Consider the following 18,327-nt stretch of genomic DNA (forward strand, 5'->3'; position numbering starts at 1 on the left):
CCGAGTGCGTTATAGCCTGGGCATGCCGGGATTTTCATAATATCCACCAGGAAACAACCTACTTTTAGAATAATAATAGTTGCAGGCGTGCTTTCGGGATAAAAATCTGATTTTTTTTTTAATTTCTTTTTTTTTCCCGACATGTTTGCTCGAAAAAACTGGCCTTAAGCCCAAGTCTCCCCACTAAAAACGCCCGCGGGGCTTTAAATCTCCGCGCTCTAAAGCAAAGGGGAGAAAAAGGGAAAACCCGCAGACCGGCTCAAAAATAAAGATCATCTCAGATCAAAAAAAAAAAAATAAAGCCCCAAAAAACTAAGTTTGAAAAATGACGTACAGGTCTGAAAGAGTCCGGAGGGTGGAAACAAAACACCGTTTGAGATAGTGGGAAGAGCTTGTCGAGCTTAACGTGTTCAGCCTTGAAAACAAGAGAGCCTAGAAGGGGGGTGAAGGAAAGGGAAATCTAATTATAGTTTGAAATATCTTAAGGCTATAAACATCTAGGTATAAACTTGTTTGCTCTAAGGGGGGGGGGGAAAAAACCAACAGCCCAAAGCAGACACAAACCATATTCAAAACAAGAAATTCAAACTAAACAAAGGGAGACTTTTAACTGCTAAAAAATCAATTAGCATTTAGAATAACAAGCACATTTGGAACCCTTTCTGAGATTTGGCTTGTCCATACCACCTAACAGAGCTGCAACCAGTCCACTTTGCTGGAATTGCTTTCAAGCCAAGATTAAATAAAGCATTTTTATAGTCCAAAGCCCATTACGCTAGAATTTGAGAAGCAAAATACTTCTGTGGTTAGAAGCACTGTACGAAAATCATCACTTTTAAACACCTAATCCTTCCCTATTTCCCCACACTTTGCGCTTTAATAATATGATGAGTAGAAAGCTGATGGTTACCCTTTTTAAAAAAAAAAATTAAAATGTACATTTGGTTGTTCCTCAATAGCAAAAAAAAAAAAAAAAAAAAATGTTCCTTAGTTTATGCTCTGGCAGTATCAGAACTGAGGAGCTGCAGGTGGGTCCCCGCTGTACCCTCTGCTGATGAAGCTTTACACAGCGCCCAGTCTCTTGACTTTTTAGTGACCGAGAGAAAGAAGTCAGTGTTGGGTTGTGTGATTGAAGGCTTCTCCCCACAGACACAAAGAGCACAGACCAACAGCATCAGGCAGAGGAACCCCAATGATCCAAATGAAAGAAACTGAGCCAGGATAGAACAAGGATAGGAAAATACTGGGGGAAAAGAGGGATAAAAGAAGCCAGGTGCATGTAAACAGGTGACTGCTCAGTAGGGTTGTCCAGCACCTGCACCTGATCACTGCAGTTTGGCCTATCTTCCTGTTAAACTCCATTTGTAACTTATTTTTGAGTGAGGGGAATCTCTAACTCTGGATGGATGACTCCACATGGAAGTGGACATGTCAGGTTGCACCACAGGTCACAAGGCCCCAGGTGCTTGGGGCACCAACAAGCACAGGTGGGAGCACCTGCATCCTACCTGGGTACCAACATCAGCATGGCATCTCTGGCAAACACCAAGCTGGGCTAGCCAGCAAGTAGGCTTGGGAGCCAAGAGTTGGAGAACTGTGAGTCTGGCCCAGATACTAGAGAGACCAGAAGGTCTGAGATCTGGCTACTGGAGGGCTTGGGACACCCGGGGTCTGGCCACTGGTAAGGTCATAAATCCTGACCAGCTGCCAGAGAGACCCCAGTGCAGGTCTGTGAAGCAACTGGGAGACCAGGGGATCCAGGGACCAGCTATTGAGCAGAATGAGACTCTGTGGCCAGTTGCTGGAGGGATCCACGTTTTATACATGTGTATTTTCCACAAACAGGCTTTCATCCCAGTCAGCCAGGAAGGGATGAGGGCACTGATGCTGCTTGTGTTTGCTGAGTGCTGTGTTTTGGCCATGTAGTATATACGTATCGTGTGTATACATGCACCTCTGCCTGTTGGGAATACATCCTTGTGGACCTGGCCACCAGGAGCTGCAGGAGTCTCCTCTACACTGGGCTACCAGCTGCAGCAACGCCTAACACAGACCTATCTAAACTTGTATTACTCTCTCACCTTACTGCTTCATGTTGCTAGAGAGACCAAGTTTCCACACTAATGCAATTATAGCAAAATACCGCTACAAAGATTTCTTTTGAGCAAGTGCCTGAAGGAATCAGCCTGAATTACATATTGTTCTGCAGGAGTGTAAAATAACCCTTGTAAAAACGAATCTGGCTGCCAACCAAGATTTTTTTCCTCCTTTTTTTTTTTTCCCCTTTTTAAAATAGCTCTGCTCATCAGCCTAAGGTCATATCAGTACTTGGATGAGAAATCACAGAAGGTGAGAAGCCTGGATATTAATGTTACATATAGACGACTTTGAGCTAAAACAATACGTGTAGTTCCAAGACAATTACAAAAAAAACCAAATGTTGCCACAGTCCACACTTCATCCTACACCTTCCACCAACACTAGCATTAACACAGCACAGTGTGCAGCCAGTTTAGGGAGATGATCTAGCTACAGACTAATCAATTTATTATTTTTTTTTTTGGCAAGCATAGAGTTCAATAATTGGCTTAAGTCAACGTAAGTGTGAGACATTGCCAAAATAGGAATTTCTGCCTCCCCCCAACCCTGTCATGTTCCTGCCCCTTCACCGTTCTGATATGAGCACTCACAAATCTTCTGAGCCAGCCAGGTCAGGGAACTGATTTGTCTGCAAATTAATATTTTTTTCTGATCAGGGTTAGTTTTAACCACAAGCATTTCCCTGATGCAGTGTGCCACCACACAAATAACTCACACAAAAGAAATACATTGAAAAAACTTCTTTAGACTCCATCTGGATCATTTTAGGAATAGTTTGCAGTGCACCCTGAAAAAACTTGCATTAGCATAACTGAGGGAACAGCAAACCACAGGTAGTAGAGAGGAAATTCTGGTCATTGCTGAAGAAAACAGCTGTGCGTGCTACCCTCTCACCAGTTCACTGCCTTCCACACCTCCTGTTTTAATCCTGTGTGCAAGGTATGTCTCATTTTTCTTCATATTTTCAAGGTGGAATTCACTAATCTGCTCAGAATTCTGAAAAGATACAAGTCTTGGATTCAGCTTTCTTTTCTTTTAATTTGTTTGATCCTTTCCTTTAAAAAGAAGCAGATGCTTCCCAATTTAACTATTAATATTTAAAAGTCCAGATTTCAAGTGGATGAAATCTTTATATTTGGAAGTTCATGAAAAATGGGAGCTGTGAGAGTAGATCAGAGGTTTTTTTTCCTAGGGAAAGGAAAATCAGCATGATTATTCTAGAAGTGACCACCTTGCTAAGGTTGCAGAGCTTCAACAGTTGGGAAATAAGACTAAAAACTACAAGTAACAGGTAATTTCAGATTTTTGCTGCAGAAAAGCCTAGAATTAATTAAAAAAAAAAAGATACAAGTAGTGCATCCTGGAGAGCTATCAAGAGACGAATGAATCACAGTTATAATATAGTCAGGGATAAAAGTAGCCAAATGACTATGCATTGCTGAAAAAGTTCAATGGGCTCAAATTTTACAAGTGGCAGATTTGTATCATGGCAAATAACTGCATCAAGTGGCCCATGTAAATTTAGGCACATTATAAGACAGAACACCCTCTAAAGGAGAATGTCTTAAATCAGGGAAGCATCCTGGATGTAGGGAGAGGAAGGATCCTTTGTCACACAGACCTGAGGAAGAATTTTTTCATGACATGCTTTAAAAAAAAAAAAAAAAAAACCCAAAATCACTATAAGGTACATAATTCAAAGGCAAAAAACATTTGAGAGAATTAGGGATGACCTAAGAAAGAATGCATCTTGAAAGATACAGTTTGGATCAGACAGCAAACTTGAACACTGAAGGGAATGAAGCCAGCTTAAGTGATTCAGGCTGGGACCTTCTAGTGCAAAAAAATCAACAGATAAAGGATTGAAAAATTCTGTGAAGGTGCTCTGCCCACAAAGTGGTAGACCCAGAATAAACCTGAAGGACATCTGTTCTTATTCAATAATGTGCAAGAAAACGAGCTCTGCGTTTAGCATTTGCAATCACCAAGGAGCCTGAAAATCTTAAGAGCAAGAGGAAAATTGCAAGATTTGAATCAAAGCTGAAGTGAAACCCTGATACCCCTGTGCTTACGAGAAACTGTAAGAAGATTCAGCAGCTATGATGGGGTATGTTACACATCACTGAATATGCTAGGGCATACTGGCAGTGGAAACATTTGGCAAGTATTGAGGCAGTTGCTCACTCTTGCAAATGAATTTGGCAGCTGCATAAGATGACTTGAGAGTGTCTATAGGTAGCAAGGGCTGCAAAAGTTCCATTAGGTCATCATACTGACAGGACAGCAAGACAGCGCCAAGTCATTTGATCTGGCTGTTTTAAGAGCTTGCTGCAGCAAAGGGTGGGTGAGAAAGTTTTCAACGCCAAAGGTCTCTCGTAGGGACAGTTGTTTCATGGGTAGTCTCCAAAACGAAGAGTTGCAGAGTTGCAGGCATTATTCTTTAAGGAGGCAGCTGAGGAAGACAATGTTTTGTGAGCCAAGAGTTCCAAGAAGACTTCATCTGGAAGTTAAAGTGCTTAAATATGTTCTCACTAGACTTTTTAGAAATACTTTTAGATCCTTTGTGTTTCAAATAGCTTTCTCATTTCACTTTTTTTTTTTCTCATCTTCATCATCACTGTTCACCATCAATGTTGCGCTTTCTTGTTCTTATCCTTGCTGTACCTGAACCTCTCAGACCATCCCTTTTCTTTCTCCTGTGCAATTATTATAAACATTTCTAAACCTCTGTCCTGCGCTGGGGGCAGCGAGAACTAGGGGAAGCTTTACCTCTTTTTTTTTTTTAACATCTATTTCTGTGCTCACTGTCTAACACATATTAACTTCTAACAGTTCTTGCAACTGCTGCAAGAACAAGGGCTCATATATCTCACAACAAGCACAGAAAACACAGACGTTAACAATATATTTATTACCTTTACACCACTCTCTTAAAACTAGCCTGAATTGCACAGGCTCTACTCCACAGCTCTTATCAGCTAAAATTCCAAGCGTAAAAGCTAACTACGCTTCTGTCCCCGCTGCTGATGTAAGGCATTCTCTCAACATTTAACCCACTGAAATGAGAAATAATCAAATTAGACAATTAAAATGTCCTCCCCTGTCAAATTTTAAAGAATTTTTGTTGATCTCAGTCTGACATTCCGGGTCCCACACATTTAGATCTGTAACCATCCTTCAAACTAAGGTTGGCTTAAAGCTACAGCACTCAAAATACTTAAGTGATGATACAGCATCACTTCGTAAGTCACGTCCTTAAAAAAAAGCTAAAAACACCATTCTTTACAAATTCAGAATTGCGTCCAAATCCTAATACATGCTTGTATCTTCTCTGATCCTCTCTTCCAACAAGCTTTCTGATGACTGATCAGAAATCAGCTGAGAAATAGAGATTTGAAAGTATGATTTTCTCAGGATATTTTGCTAAATTCTTAAATCCCCACTAGCAAGATAGCCTCTAGAAAAAGAAACAGTGTCAGAGAAGCCAAGTTTCTGCAATTCTATCTTTTCATAGAGAGATGAAAATTTTGGAGATTGCCCTTTTAAATACTAACCTCAAAATACTTCCCCACGCACTGTTCCCTGTGTTTGACATGGGAGCAGCTTCCCTCATTCTACTTTTGCTCAGCGGGTATTTTGAGGGCAGTGAGATAGCCATCTTATCATTATCATGTTGATTTTAGGAAAGTCATATTGTGACAAAGCTTCTGTTTCAGGGGAAGACTTAAGGCCCATAGCCAAGAGCTGGGACTGAACTGTAGTTGTGCTGGCATGGCAACAAAGGGGATCCAAACAATGAGCATGGCCACGGAAAGATTTGGAGGCTGTCTTTGAAGGGATCCAGGCCAAGTCTGTAATAACAGTCATGATAGCTCAAAAAAACCTTCCAGTTCCCTTCAATAAGGCATTTCTTTTCCCTCCACCTGATAGCTGCACTCTCTCCATCTCCCCTTAAATCCACCTTCGTATCTATTGGAGACGGGAACTGGAGGAGATAAAAAAAACCCAGCCCCCACACTCCAAACTAGGACCTTCCAAAGGGTGGGAGAGTAGAAAAGAAAAACATCCAAGAAATTTAGAATAGCCATGTCTCTCTCATTTGCCTGTGTTCACTCCTTAGACACACACAGTCTGAAAATAAATTTCAATAATCAAGAAGAAAAGAAGAAATTATGCGTACTACTTCCCTCAGAATGAATGAAGAAACGGAAAGAATTATTAGTGCTAAACCTGAATCCTTGAAAACAGTCTCTATACAGAGTATTTCCTAGAGTTCTTCATTTTTAAAGTTATGGTATTAGATGATTTTCTATATACTGTAGACTATATGCTGTGTATTTGCATGCAAGTCCTGGGAGCTAAATTCTAATAAATATATTGGGATAGTAAGTTCATTTCCCAACACATCCCCTGCCATCCCTTGGAAAGGAGAGTTTGCTTTATATCTGCAGTTTCAAAATTAGGTCTCTGTCTCTGCACAGGAAAGAGTATTTAAATCTCTCTTTCTTGTTTACAAATTTTAATTTTCATTAGCTTAACAAGTTAAAGAAAAACGCCTAAAAGATTATCTTTACATGCAGCACAGCTCTCTTCAATAGTTGATACATCACCACTCAAAAGTAAAGGACCTAGCAATTTATATTTTTTTCATTGTAAAGAAGCAACAAGACTTCTATTCAATAGGCAAGTTACTGCTGCAAAACTTTCACTTTAATCCCTCCAACTTTTTGGAAAATGTTGAGTATCTTAAACCCAAAATAACTCTGGGTTGGTGGTTTGTATTTTGATTTTCTGACCATGTAGAACTCTTTTAATTTCTGGTTTCCTTCCCCTCTCTATTATCTCCACTAGTTCAAATACACATATCAGAGCACACTTAAGCAGGACAAATGACAAGTATATTTCACTGTCAATTCACTGCTCTTTTCTCAAATGTGTGAATGTCCTGGTTATATCATCTATTACATAAAGCCTAGTTATTCACATGACAGCAAGATGTGATCGTATCAAATTATAAATTACGTTGTACTAACTGTGGAAATATCACAGTAGAATTATGCAAGTCTGGATTTGTTTTACAGCAGCCTATAGTACTGCATTGCAGATGGCTACGCTGTCCAGGAAAGCAGATTTGCAGTTGCTGAACATTACACTATATGTTGCCTTTGGTGGTGAAGCTGGTGTAAGTTCCTTCTTCCCATCTCACTCTTGGTTGCCAGTTCTACTACCACAACGTATCTGACCAGTCAGCTGGTGGACAGCCCAAATTCAAGATGAGTAACACTGGCTAGGGATGTGAACTCCTTCAACAGGCTAGTGTATCATCAGGTAGGCACACTGGACTGCTTTCCATCTATGGCAACTGACTCCACATTATCTGAGGATTGCTAAAATCCAGTAATGATTTCTCCACTTATAGTCTTTAAAGAAGAAGGGAATTCATAGCTGTTGCATTTGGTGCTTCTGAGCACAGAAACAGAAGCCCTTGAGGACAGTGTTACGCTCAGTACATAGTTCTGATCACTACCACACAGAAGGTGATGAATCCATAGCAAGAAGAAGGCAAAAAAAAACCTCCAAAGACTACATCAAAAAAACCCAAGTGTCATGAGAACAAGCAATATCAGACTAAAGAACCTCCCATCTTTTTTTCTTTTTTTTTTTTTTTTTTTTAAGCCCTGAGAGCATTGAACACTTCTAAGATTACAGTAGTAAAGTTATGTTGCTAAAACGCTGTTCCCTGCTTTGCTGTTGTACCATCTCCATGCATAACTGTAGACCACGGCGAAGGGGAACTCAGAGTGTTCATAATCAGCTGGGGAAATGCTAGGGAGGGTCTTACACCAGCAACAGAGCAGAAGAAATCATCTCACACCCCAAGGAAGAACACACCAAGCAAAAAGCGTTGCCCTCAAGAGATGCCAGAGAGTCCCAAAGCTGCAGACAAGAAAACACAAGCCATCTAGGACTAATAAATAAATCAATCACAGAAGTCTCAGCAAGAAGTCTACCTGCAACTGGGCAGTGGGGTACTGGGCCAATGAGTGAAAATTCACATGTATACCCACCCTGATTGATGTATAAATGAACACTTCTGGAACCGGTGTCAGATCAGAGATATGGAGAATTTCTCTTCTGATACACTTACATCAATCTGGTTTTCTTAACCAATCCCCATCTCCTGAGATGAACAGAGCAAACAGGTACAGATAACACTTGAACAGTAAAGAAACTATCCTGAACTGAGAAACAGCTTGTCTGTAAATTTGTCTATTCACTATTTATAAACTGTTCTGTCTATAAATTTGCAGGGAGATGGAGGACATTTTAAAGGACTAGCAAAGTAATTCGATACTGTTTCAAATAACAAATTATAACAAAATTTACAAACCTGTAAAATCTAACTTGCAAACATTGCAGTAGTAAATTATTTGCACTCAGGCATCCAGTAACTTGGTAATTATTAAGAGCTACAGATGTTTATGCAGTATCTTTTACCCAAAGACTTAACTGCGTTACCAACTGTTTGTAAAATCATGTGGAGGGCCAACTGTACTGCAGCTCTACAGGCGGCTCCACCACCAAAATAGACAGGCGTTAAAAATACTCCTGAGTGGAATATGTTTTCCAGCTCAATCTGTGAACTGCAACAATAGAAATGAATGCAATAACAGAAATTACAATTAATACTTCCACTTTTGCAGATATCCAAGTAATTCTGGCGATAATATGCTTTATTATGAGATGTCAGGCCTGATTTTTTTTTTTACCTGTGCTATCTAGAAACCAGAAGTAGGCAGTTAGACTGAAATAGGACAATATGACAAATCCTGAAAAAGTCCCCCGATTAAAATGACAGGCAATCGATTGATACTGTCATACCTGAAAAGTGGATTTTCTTTTATAATATTCAAAATAATTTGCTAAGAGGATTTTTATCCATATCAAGTCACAGGAGGTATCAGACTACCCCGTAACATGTTCTAGAAAGTCCAAGGAGCCAACAAACATTCCTATTATAAAAATAAAACTGACTTAAATGAGCAAAGAGTCTAAACCTTATAGACCATTGTACTCAGTAAACATTAATATTCCAGAGAAGATAGAGAAAATATATTCAAAACTGTATGCAAATAATAAATATAGTTTGTGTCATAGGCATGAAAAACATCCAAAAACATCCGTCAAGGGACATAGGGTGAACACATTAACCCTGTCATGAAATACAGTTACAATCTGTCTTCATTGTTAGCTCAAAGATAGTATTTTGAGAGTATGACTTCTGACAAGGTTCCTCTTGGAAGACACATTAACATATGTTAGTGATGGATGAAAGACAAAGTACTCCTGAACCAAAAAGCAAACAGGAGGTGAGCTGTAACAGAGTAAAACTCTATATCCAGCATATATTTGATGTATATTTGTCTACATCAGGTTCAAATAATAACATTTCAGTCCAACTGGAATGTGGTGTGTAAGAATGCAGGAGAAATAGCTATTCATTTCCACACACCATATAGTGAGCTCAAAGGAAAAAACAGAGCAACATCCTCTTAGATGAAAAATACCAACAGAAAGCAAGCTGTAAACTCAGATAATAAGTATAACTTAAATTTGTTATGTCTGTTTTCTATGAATCAAAACATATCTATTAAAAACATTAAGCTGAAGAAGGCAATGTAGGTAAAAACCTCAGTTCTGACCAAACACGCTTACTGCAACACTGAGGCAATACTAAGTATAGTTCAGCAATCTGCCTGTCCATCGTTTCTTCAAATTCAAATTATTTGTATTTATTTTGTTATTGTTTATAGGTCCTCAGGATATAATGAGGACAAGCAGAAACCAGGCACTTTTAAGAGCTGAAATAATACCGTTCCAAACACACTAATGATTTTTTTTTTTCAATTACTCTGAAGTAGTTTCAGAATATTAAAGTAACTTTCATTTTTAAAGAGAGTGCAGGCTTATCTGATAGGATTCTCTGGCAGCACATGAGAAAAACCACTAATGACAGTGTCAAATAAATTACCTACACATCCATTGTTACTGTCAACAAATACTGTATTCTGAAAACAAAGGTACCAGAGATATTGCTGTGCTCTTTGCCTCTTAAAAAGAAGCAAACACTGATTCATAAAGCAGTTGCAAAGTTCATTTTCCTACGAAGATATGTATTTATGGAAAAACATCACTTTCCGGTATTCACAACTCACAATCACCATTATTAAACTGCCTTTTGAACAGCACGTTCAATATCTTACAGTTCAAACTGTCTTGAAATTACAACACAGTTACATTTCACTCAACAACAGTTGCCAAAATCCTATTAAAGCGTCTTTAGAAAACTCATCTCATAGAATTTCAAGTCCCTTTCATTAGTGAAATTTTAGGAAGAAGTTTATTTTGAAAAGAAGCCTAGAAAAGCAAGGTGTTTTTTTTTTTTAAGCCAGATATGGTATAATTCTTAGATTGATGCTATCTAATCGTATCCTTACTTGTCTGCTCCAGGAAATGGACACCATGTGTCAGATAACAAGTTTTTTTGAAAGAATGTGCAGCATTTTCTGTGCTGGGTTTCAGAAAGATTAGCTTTATGAACAGCACAGTTGTCCAATGGTCCGCAGGTGTTTCACAAGAATTTCAAAGGAAACTGGGGTATTTATTTACACATTCCATTGCTGTGCTGGAAACCCAAACACAGAAGCTTTGAGCTTGATATAAAGCTAACAAACAGTTTATCATCTGCATTAAATGATATGGAGACAATAAATCAAAATAATGCATACACACAGACGTTTTCAATCTATAAATTACTTTAACATCCCTTTAACAGAGAAGTCATCTTTGGCTGCAGAGACTGGCAGTCAGATATAATTCCATTACAATATTAATAATAATAATAAAAATGCAAAACTGTCTCTGGCTTTCACAACTGGTTTCCATTACTTCTGAATTTCATACCAAAAACAGCTTTGACAAAACAACTTCATTTCACACTACAAAGGAGGTTATGGTTTACACAATCTACGTAATTGCTACATTAGCTGTAATGAAAAGCAGAAGAGAGTGACGTAAAGGACAGAAACTCTTGGAAAATCTAAGTTTTTAAGAAATTACTTATGATCTAACAGAGGCTCAATGCAGGATTGTTTTTACAGTACAGTGCTTGCATCACCAGTGAACTTGATGTCCATAACTAACACTCACATTAGATATCCTTATTTTATACCACATTTCATCACAGCTTTACAAAGACTTGCAGGGTTAGCCCCATACTACAGACATCGAAAAGCTTTGGCACAAAATAGCTTGTTCAGTCACTCAGGAAGGTAACAGCACAGCATCAACAGGAACAGCTCTCCCAGTCTCACTCCACCACGTTTTGATCTTTCCAAAGTCATCAGAGAGAAGCCATACCAGCTGCACTCGGAATTCATCACACTGAAAGAGCATTAAGTATCTTTTCCACTTCACAACATTTGTTGTTGGGAAGCCTGCCAGTTTCCCAGATTATTTTGGAAATAAACGCACCAGTTATCTTTCAAGTGCACTGCTAGACAGAACCAGCAGACACAAATTTTTGCAGATGTACCTATAGGGACCCCTCAAACAACTTGTCCCATACACACTGAAAATCTTCTGCAACTATGAGCTTCATCAGAAGAACTGGAAGGTACAGCGTGCAGCAGATAAACACAGAAGCTATAACACCAGAAGGACTTGAGACATACAAGGAATTTTCCCACATTAGTTCTGCCAAAACAGAGTACATACACTCTGGGTCACATCTCGTGATAATGGCACCATCCTCTCAGGGCTACCATGGGGAACCGACCAACCCCCATTTTCTGAGGGTGAAACCCAACAAGAAGAGTCAATGGGAAGGGCTCCTCAGAGATGTCTGGCTGCCTACTGGGGCTTGGAACTCACAGATTGCTAGAAAGGGTATCTGGAGATCACACAAGGCTTGTAATGAAATTTTTGAAGGAAAAAAAAAACAAAACAAGGACAAGCAAAAGAGACAGAGGAAGGTAGTTCAGGGAGGAACAAGCACAGAAAAATAAAAAATAAAAAGCAGCCACCTTTAAACAGGGGACTGGTCAGTATGCTTGTCCAGCACCCTATTGCCACAGTGTGTCCCATCTTCTTAGTACACTACATTTCTAAATATTTCCCTGGGTGAAGGGACTCTATTGTACGTGCATAAGTGTGTATGGAAGCACACGTGCCAGTCACTGGAGTTGGACCACACACAGGTCATAGGGCCCAGGTTCCTTATGGAGCAGCCAGCAGAGAGGCCAGAGCCCATGCCTACTGCCTGGGTACACGTGTGAGTGTGTGATCACTAGCAAACACTAAGCTGGACTAGCTGGCAAGTAGGATAAGAGGACTGCGAGCCAAGTATTGGAGCAGCCACGAGACTGGGCCAGATATTGGAGAGAGCAGAGGGTCTAGGAGGTGGCTACTGGAGGGATCAGGAAGTCCAAGCGAGTTACTGGAGAGACCGGGATATCTGGGGGTTGGCTACTGGTAGGTCTAGCTACCAGGGAGACATGTTTCTATGCACACCTCTCTTGTGCACAAGGCAACTGGGAAACCAGTGGATCCAGTAGGCCACCAAGTAGACCTAGTGTCTAAGTCCAATTACTGGAGGGACCTATACTGTGTTTTTACCTGTGGCAGTGCAGGTTTGAGTCCCAGCAACTGGACTTTGTGGTTCATATGTCCACGTGCCTGCAGCTGGGGTGTCCAACAAATCAAGGAGGCAGCTAATGAATAGACTGAATGCATAACATCAGTTAGTGGAGGGATCTATATTCTCTGTGTGTGTATCTATATATAGATACATGTATAGTCATGTATTTATTTTCCACAAACAGGCTTTCACCTTGCACAACCAGAGAGGGCAACACGCTGAGTCCATTGGGGCTGCTTGTGTTTGTCTGAATGCTGTGTCCTCTGTGTGTGTTGGTCTACGTTACCACCTATGTGTATATATCTATAGGTATTGTACATATGCATGCCTGTTAGGAATACCTGCTCAGCCCCACTAGTGGCTGAACCTTGGGACACGCAGCTTTGCTTCTGTCAGGCTTCCAGATTTAGCACCTCCTCGCACAAACAAAATTAAATATAACTTTGTGAAGGCCTTCTGAATTATAATTCCAACCATTACAGAATCAAGGTGATAAGTGGTCATGAAATGCTCTTTTAAAACTACGCTAATTACACAAAGTATTATCAATTAAATAAACCCTAAAAAGAAGAGAAAGATCATTATCAATGTAATTAATTAGAATGAAATGATAGTGAATTAACAGTAAGAGAGACATTAAAATGTCTGAGCTGGCTCCAAGAGGAGTGAATTTCATGTAGCAATGTTAGTAACCCAGTTCATGCGCCACACTTTCAAGATGCACTTGGCTCCTGAGGTTGTACACCTGCATTCACACAACACACAACGTCCCTGCACTGTAGCTGTGGTCAGGGCACATGAAGAGTGGGAAATGAAGACACTCAGCCAACCCCACAGAGTCATTCAGGTCCGTCAAAGCGCTACAGTTCAGACACTTCAGTATCATTGCGGTGCCTACTGCTTTCAGGGTAATATTCATTACCAGGGTAACAAATGAGTAAGCGCACACACGTGAGTGAACAGAGCCAGCCCTGCTCTGACACTACACTGGAGTTAGCAGCCCATGCTTGAACCTTAAGTGCCCACTGGAGACACCGAAGAAAACAGCTCAGATCTTGCACTGAAGTAAAGAAACCCTCATGAATTCTGAAAGATGTGAATCCACTCAGAACAGTTAGCATTCTCTGCTTGAAGCCAACAAGATCTCCAAGTTACAACACTTTCCCTGACTCTCCTCTTGATATCACTCTGGATTAGAGTGAGCTGACTATTGTACTTCTCTGGAAGACACACACCTGAATAGCAGCAATACAAACTGGCTTCTAAAACATCACACCTTTTCTATTTAAAAAAAATCACTTCATGTTTGTTTCTTTCATTCTCTACCCAGGAGAACACCAAATAATGGCACTATTGCATGACCCATATATTAGTAATCCATAAACATTTAGTAAGTAGCATATCATACATAAGCTTTAAAATTCTCTTAAGATACATGGCAGTAAATAAGGAGCATCTTACCAGCTTTGGGCATGTTTAGTGCTTTCATTTCCATCTTGCTGCTCTTATTTAGGTTGAAATGTGCTTTTGTAGTCTTTACTTCCCCAGTTGACTCCACAGACTCTGTAAAATCTGCATTTTGATTTTGGCCACATATTTTAGAAAGCAATGAAGCACTTCCCTCTTTCTCATCTGTCTGCAAAAGAGAAACAAGTTCACAATAGCATTTCCTTCACACAGTTGAGAAATGGAGAAAAGAGCAATGAGAAGGGATCTTAACAGGTAATAATCCTTATTATCAAAGTATCCACATAAATATATGGATCCCTACACAAATATATGCATCCTAGTGTTCAGAACAAAAAGCGGATGCACACAATACCAAACACCACCTGTGGAAGTAGATAAAAATCAATAAAAATTGTGATGCTTTTTTGGGTTGATAATCAACGTTTCAGAGAAAGTTCCTCGCAGCAAAACTGCAACTTGATGTACTGATATTTCATTGTTAAGTATCTTGGGTTTTTAACTGTTTTTTCCCAGGCATTTCAAACATTTGAATCCCACAAAGCCCTGGCCAGGATACAGTCCATACCCCACCTACTCTGAGAATTGCATTTAGATTCAATACTGATTCTTTTATTTATTTGAAAAACACTTTTCTGCATCCACTTCACAGAGTGAGAGAAACCTACCTAAGAAGCATGATCTAATGCAGTAAGAGCAAAGGTATCGAAATCTATTCTGACAGACTGATTATTTAAGCAGAGATTGTTTGTGGTGAGCTCAGATGCTATCTTTCTTTTAGTAACAATACTGTACAAACAAATATACTTTATAGTGCATTGTTCAGTTTACCTTCTTTAATTTCATTGCTTGGTCCACGTCCTTAGTTTCATTCTTGAGACAAACTGTGATACTTTTTCCTGGTGGTATAAACCTTGGCTTTTTGGCTACATTTCCTAGCACTTGACTTGGAGCAGCTGATCGTCTCATATTTAGTTATACTGCTCTGGAGGGTGGAGAGGAAGGAAGGAAGGAAGCAGATAAAGACAACTGTAGTCAGAATAGCCTTTAAATATAATATATATCAGTAGATAACAATATAAGCACTACTTGAAAATAAAATAAAAGATAGCATAAAAGATTTTCAAAGAATAATCTTAGTTCACAAGCATAATACAATTTAAGAAAAAGTAGTATTGTTGCAATGCATTGTTTAAGTGCTACAAAAGATTGACTATAGCAAATTTTGCAGTTGAACTCTTCTTTTTCCATTTGAAAATCCAATAATGCAGATCTCAATGGCAAGAAATACCCTGGAAATGCACAACATAGGGCTACTCAACAAACTTACACCAGTATAAAAAGAAAGACAATTTGAAACAGAACTAACTATTCTAATAACTTAAAACATAATTTTGAAAAGCTCATTATTACTGCACAGCGAACAACAAATGTTGGAAGGTATATTTCATATCTGTCAGTAGTATTTTGCATTAAACAGTCAATTATATTGGTCATTCAGATTCCCTACAATAAGATTAGAAGTCAGCAGAAAATTATGTCAAAATTACAGTGGAGGTTATCACTCCATGTTATGTCTACTTGAACAGTGGAAGGAACGTATTACAGGTTTTCCCTCAAAATATAAGACCATTGTTCCCCTGAACAACCTCAGGACAAAACCAAACATACATCAAAGTTAATATGACAAAGCATACTTGTAATCGCTAAGATAACAGGTTATAATCTTAATACTTCAAAGTAGTAGAAACAAAACAAGAAAACAAAATTCCAGTAGAATAACCCAGGAGCTGGAATGATGAAGACAAGCATGGTACAGCAATTTATGAAAGACACTTTGGTTTAATTCTCCATTCATACACAGACCATTTATTTTAATTGATTCCCCCCCAACTATTAGGTAAAAATAAACCATAATACAGATTGCAGACACAAACCACACAAACTCTCTACCACCTCCAAAGCTTGTCTGGATCCTGTTCCAACAGCCAGTGTTTCTCTACTTTTTTGACACTGCTCTGCACTCCAGTGGCTTACTAGGGCACGACAACCTTTCCTTCCAAAATCTGTGCAGTAGTAAGCATTTTGACAGTACTCCGTTACAAGCATGCAGACACTAACATGGGTACTCTTATCTCCTTCATATCTGAACAATTAGCAGATATATGATGCTGTTACTAACATAAACCTTAATGGCAAAGTGGCCTGAACTGTTGTCGATTCCATGATGGCTATTATTAACAAAGAAGGAAGTCTCTGGCTGTGTCAACAGCCATTCACACCTTAAGCCCACTCAACAACGGCGTTAGCATATGAAGTTTAGTTAACCCTATGTAGTTATTGTAACAGGAGTATCTGCAGTGTAAACAACTGGTAAATCACTGTGAAAGCTTAACTTCATTTCCATCAAATTTAAGAATGCATAAGACTATTACCAGTGTTACCTACTTGCAACTACAAAAATCATTGGGGGCTGTGGTTTTTAAATGTAATATTGCTTCCAGCAATACATATCTCTCTGTCTTCAAAATGTAACTTTTTATAAAATATAATAAAAATATAAAATAAAAAAAAGGCTTATGCTTTGTGTCTTTACAGTACTACACAGAAAAAAGGAGATTATGGGTATGCAACAACTGCTAGATCATTTAGATGGGATCAGCATAGGTGTAGCAAGGGGAAGGAATAGTTCCACCTTACAACTAAATGAATTGACAAGCAAATGTGCCCTTTCCTCTGAGACAGGCACCAATACGTTGATCACCCTGTACTTGCAATACCGTTAATTACAGTTGCAGGGAAACAGCTGGAGGTAACAAGAAAAGCACTGCTCCTGCCTTTGATTAGCTTGACCAAAGTGAGCGTACCATGAAACCACATCCTAAAACGCCTCATGAACGCATCTGCTTTTGTACGCATTGAATTTTTCTCCTTAAAGATACCTTAACAACTGCATTAAAACAAAAGCCGCATACAAAGACTATTTCAACATTTTAGACATGCCACCCAGCATAGTATGCTTGGAGTTCTGTTAAAGGCGGCCACATTAGCTATCTCTGCACAAATTTAACAGGCTGCCCTCCCAAACGCTTGAAGAGACATTCCTGGTCTAAATTATTTGTAGGCGACTCAGAGATTTAAGACGCAACACCGGATTAACTCGCACTCAGTTAAACTGCTGACAGCGACTGCCATCGCCTTGGATATCGGTATCAGTGAAAAACCACCTCAGACGAGTAATAACTGCAAGGATTCGGAGCAGCCCCTGAGAGCAACGCTACACAAACTGCTATTTACCCCGGCTCCTGCCCACCTCGCCTCAGCTGCCCGGGAGCAGCCGCGGGGCGGTGGAAGGAGGGGATTCCAGAGGGACTGGGGGTGCCCAGCCGGCTCCCCGCCAGGAGAGGCCAGCGGCCCTTCCGCACGGCGACCCTCAGCCCCCCCGGGCCAGTACCTCGGCCAGCCTCGGGCCGGCACCTCGGCCCCCTTCGGGCCCCCCTCGGCCCGGCACCTCGGCCCCCCCTCGGGCCCTCCTCGGGCTCCCCTCAGCCCAGTATCTCGGGCCCCTCAGACCGGTACCTCGGGCCCCCTCGGGCACCCCCCGGGGCGGTACATCGTCCCCGTGCCTCGGCGCCCCCCTCGGCCCCGTGCTTCCGCCCCCCTCGGGACCCCCCGGCCCGGTACCTCGGCCCCCTCAGCCCTGCACCTCAGCCTCCTCGGCCCGGTACATCAGCTCCCCTCAGCGCCCCCCTCGGCCCCGTCCCTCAGCCCGGTATCTCAGCCCCCTCCCCGGCCCCGTACCTCACCTCCCGGCCGTACCTCAGCGCGGCGGCCGCCCGGGCACTCAATTGTCCCGCCGCCGGCTCCCGTCAGCCCGCTGGCAGCCTCGCGCATGCGCCTTGCGCAGCGCGCCCCCCCCGGCCCAGCGCGCACGCGCCGCAGCCGCGCGGAGAGGTTTGGGGGGGTGTTGTCTCCCTCAACTGCGCATACTGCATCCCTTCCGCCTGGGACGCGCCGCACTGCGCATGCGCAAAGGCCGTCGCGCCACACACAGCATGGTG

At 40.9% G+C, this 18,327-nt stretch overlaps 1 protein-coding gene across 3 annotated transcripts in view; it reads right to left on the reverse strand.

Moving 5' to 3' along the window:
* Window positions 1-18,188, reverse strand: part of RAD54B (RAD54 homolog B (S. cerevisiae)) — a 67,035-nt gene extending 48,847 nt beyond the window's left edge. Inside the window, exons 1-3 of one of the 3 annotated variants that reach the window (XM_014965644.1) lie at window positions 18,073-18,188; window positions 15,098-15,251; window positions 14,261-14,435 (exon numbers count right to left, since the gene is read on the reverse strand). In XM_014965644.1, coding sequence (XP_014821130.1) covers window positions 14,261-14,435; window positions 15,098-15,235 — 313 coding nt within the window. In that variant the 5' untranslated portion in view covers window positions 15,236-15,251; window positions 18,073-18,188. Of the gene's footprint in view, window positions 1-14,260; window positions 14,436-15,097; window positions 15,252-18,067 lie in introns of all 3 variants that reach the window. The other 2 variants (XM_014965645.1, XM_014965643.1) reach the window with 2 other exon arrangements.
* Between the last annotated feature and the right edge of the window lie 139 nt (window positions 18,189-18,327).

This window comes from Calidris pugnax, unplaced genomic scaffold (genome assembly GCF_001431845.1).
Source record: "Calidris pugnax isolate Ruff unplaced genomic scaffold, ASM143184v1 scaffold41, whole genome shotgun sequence".
NCBI lineage: Eukaryota > Metazoa > Chordata > Aves > Charadriiformes > Scolopacidae > Calidris > Calidris pugnax.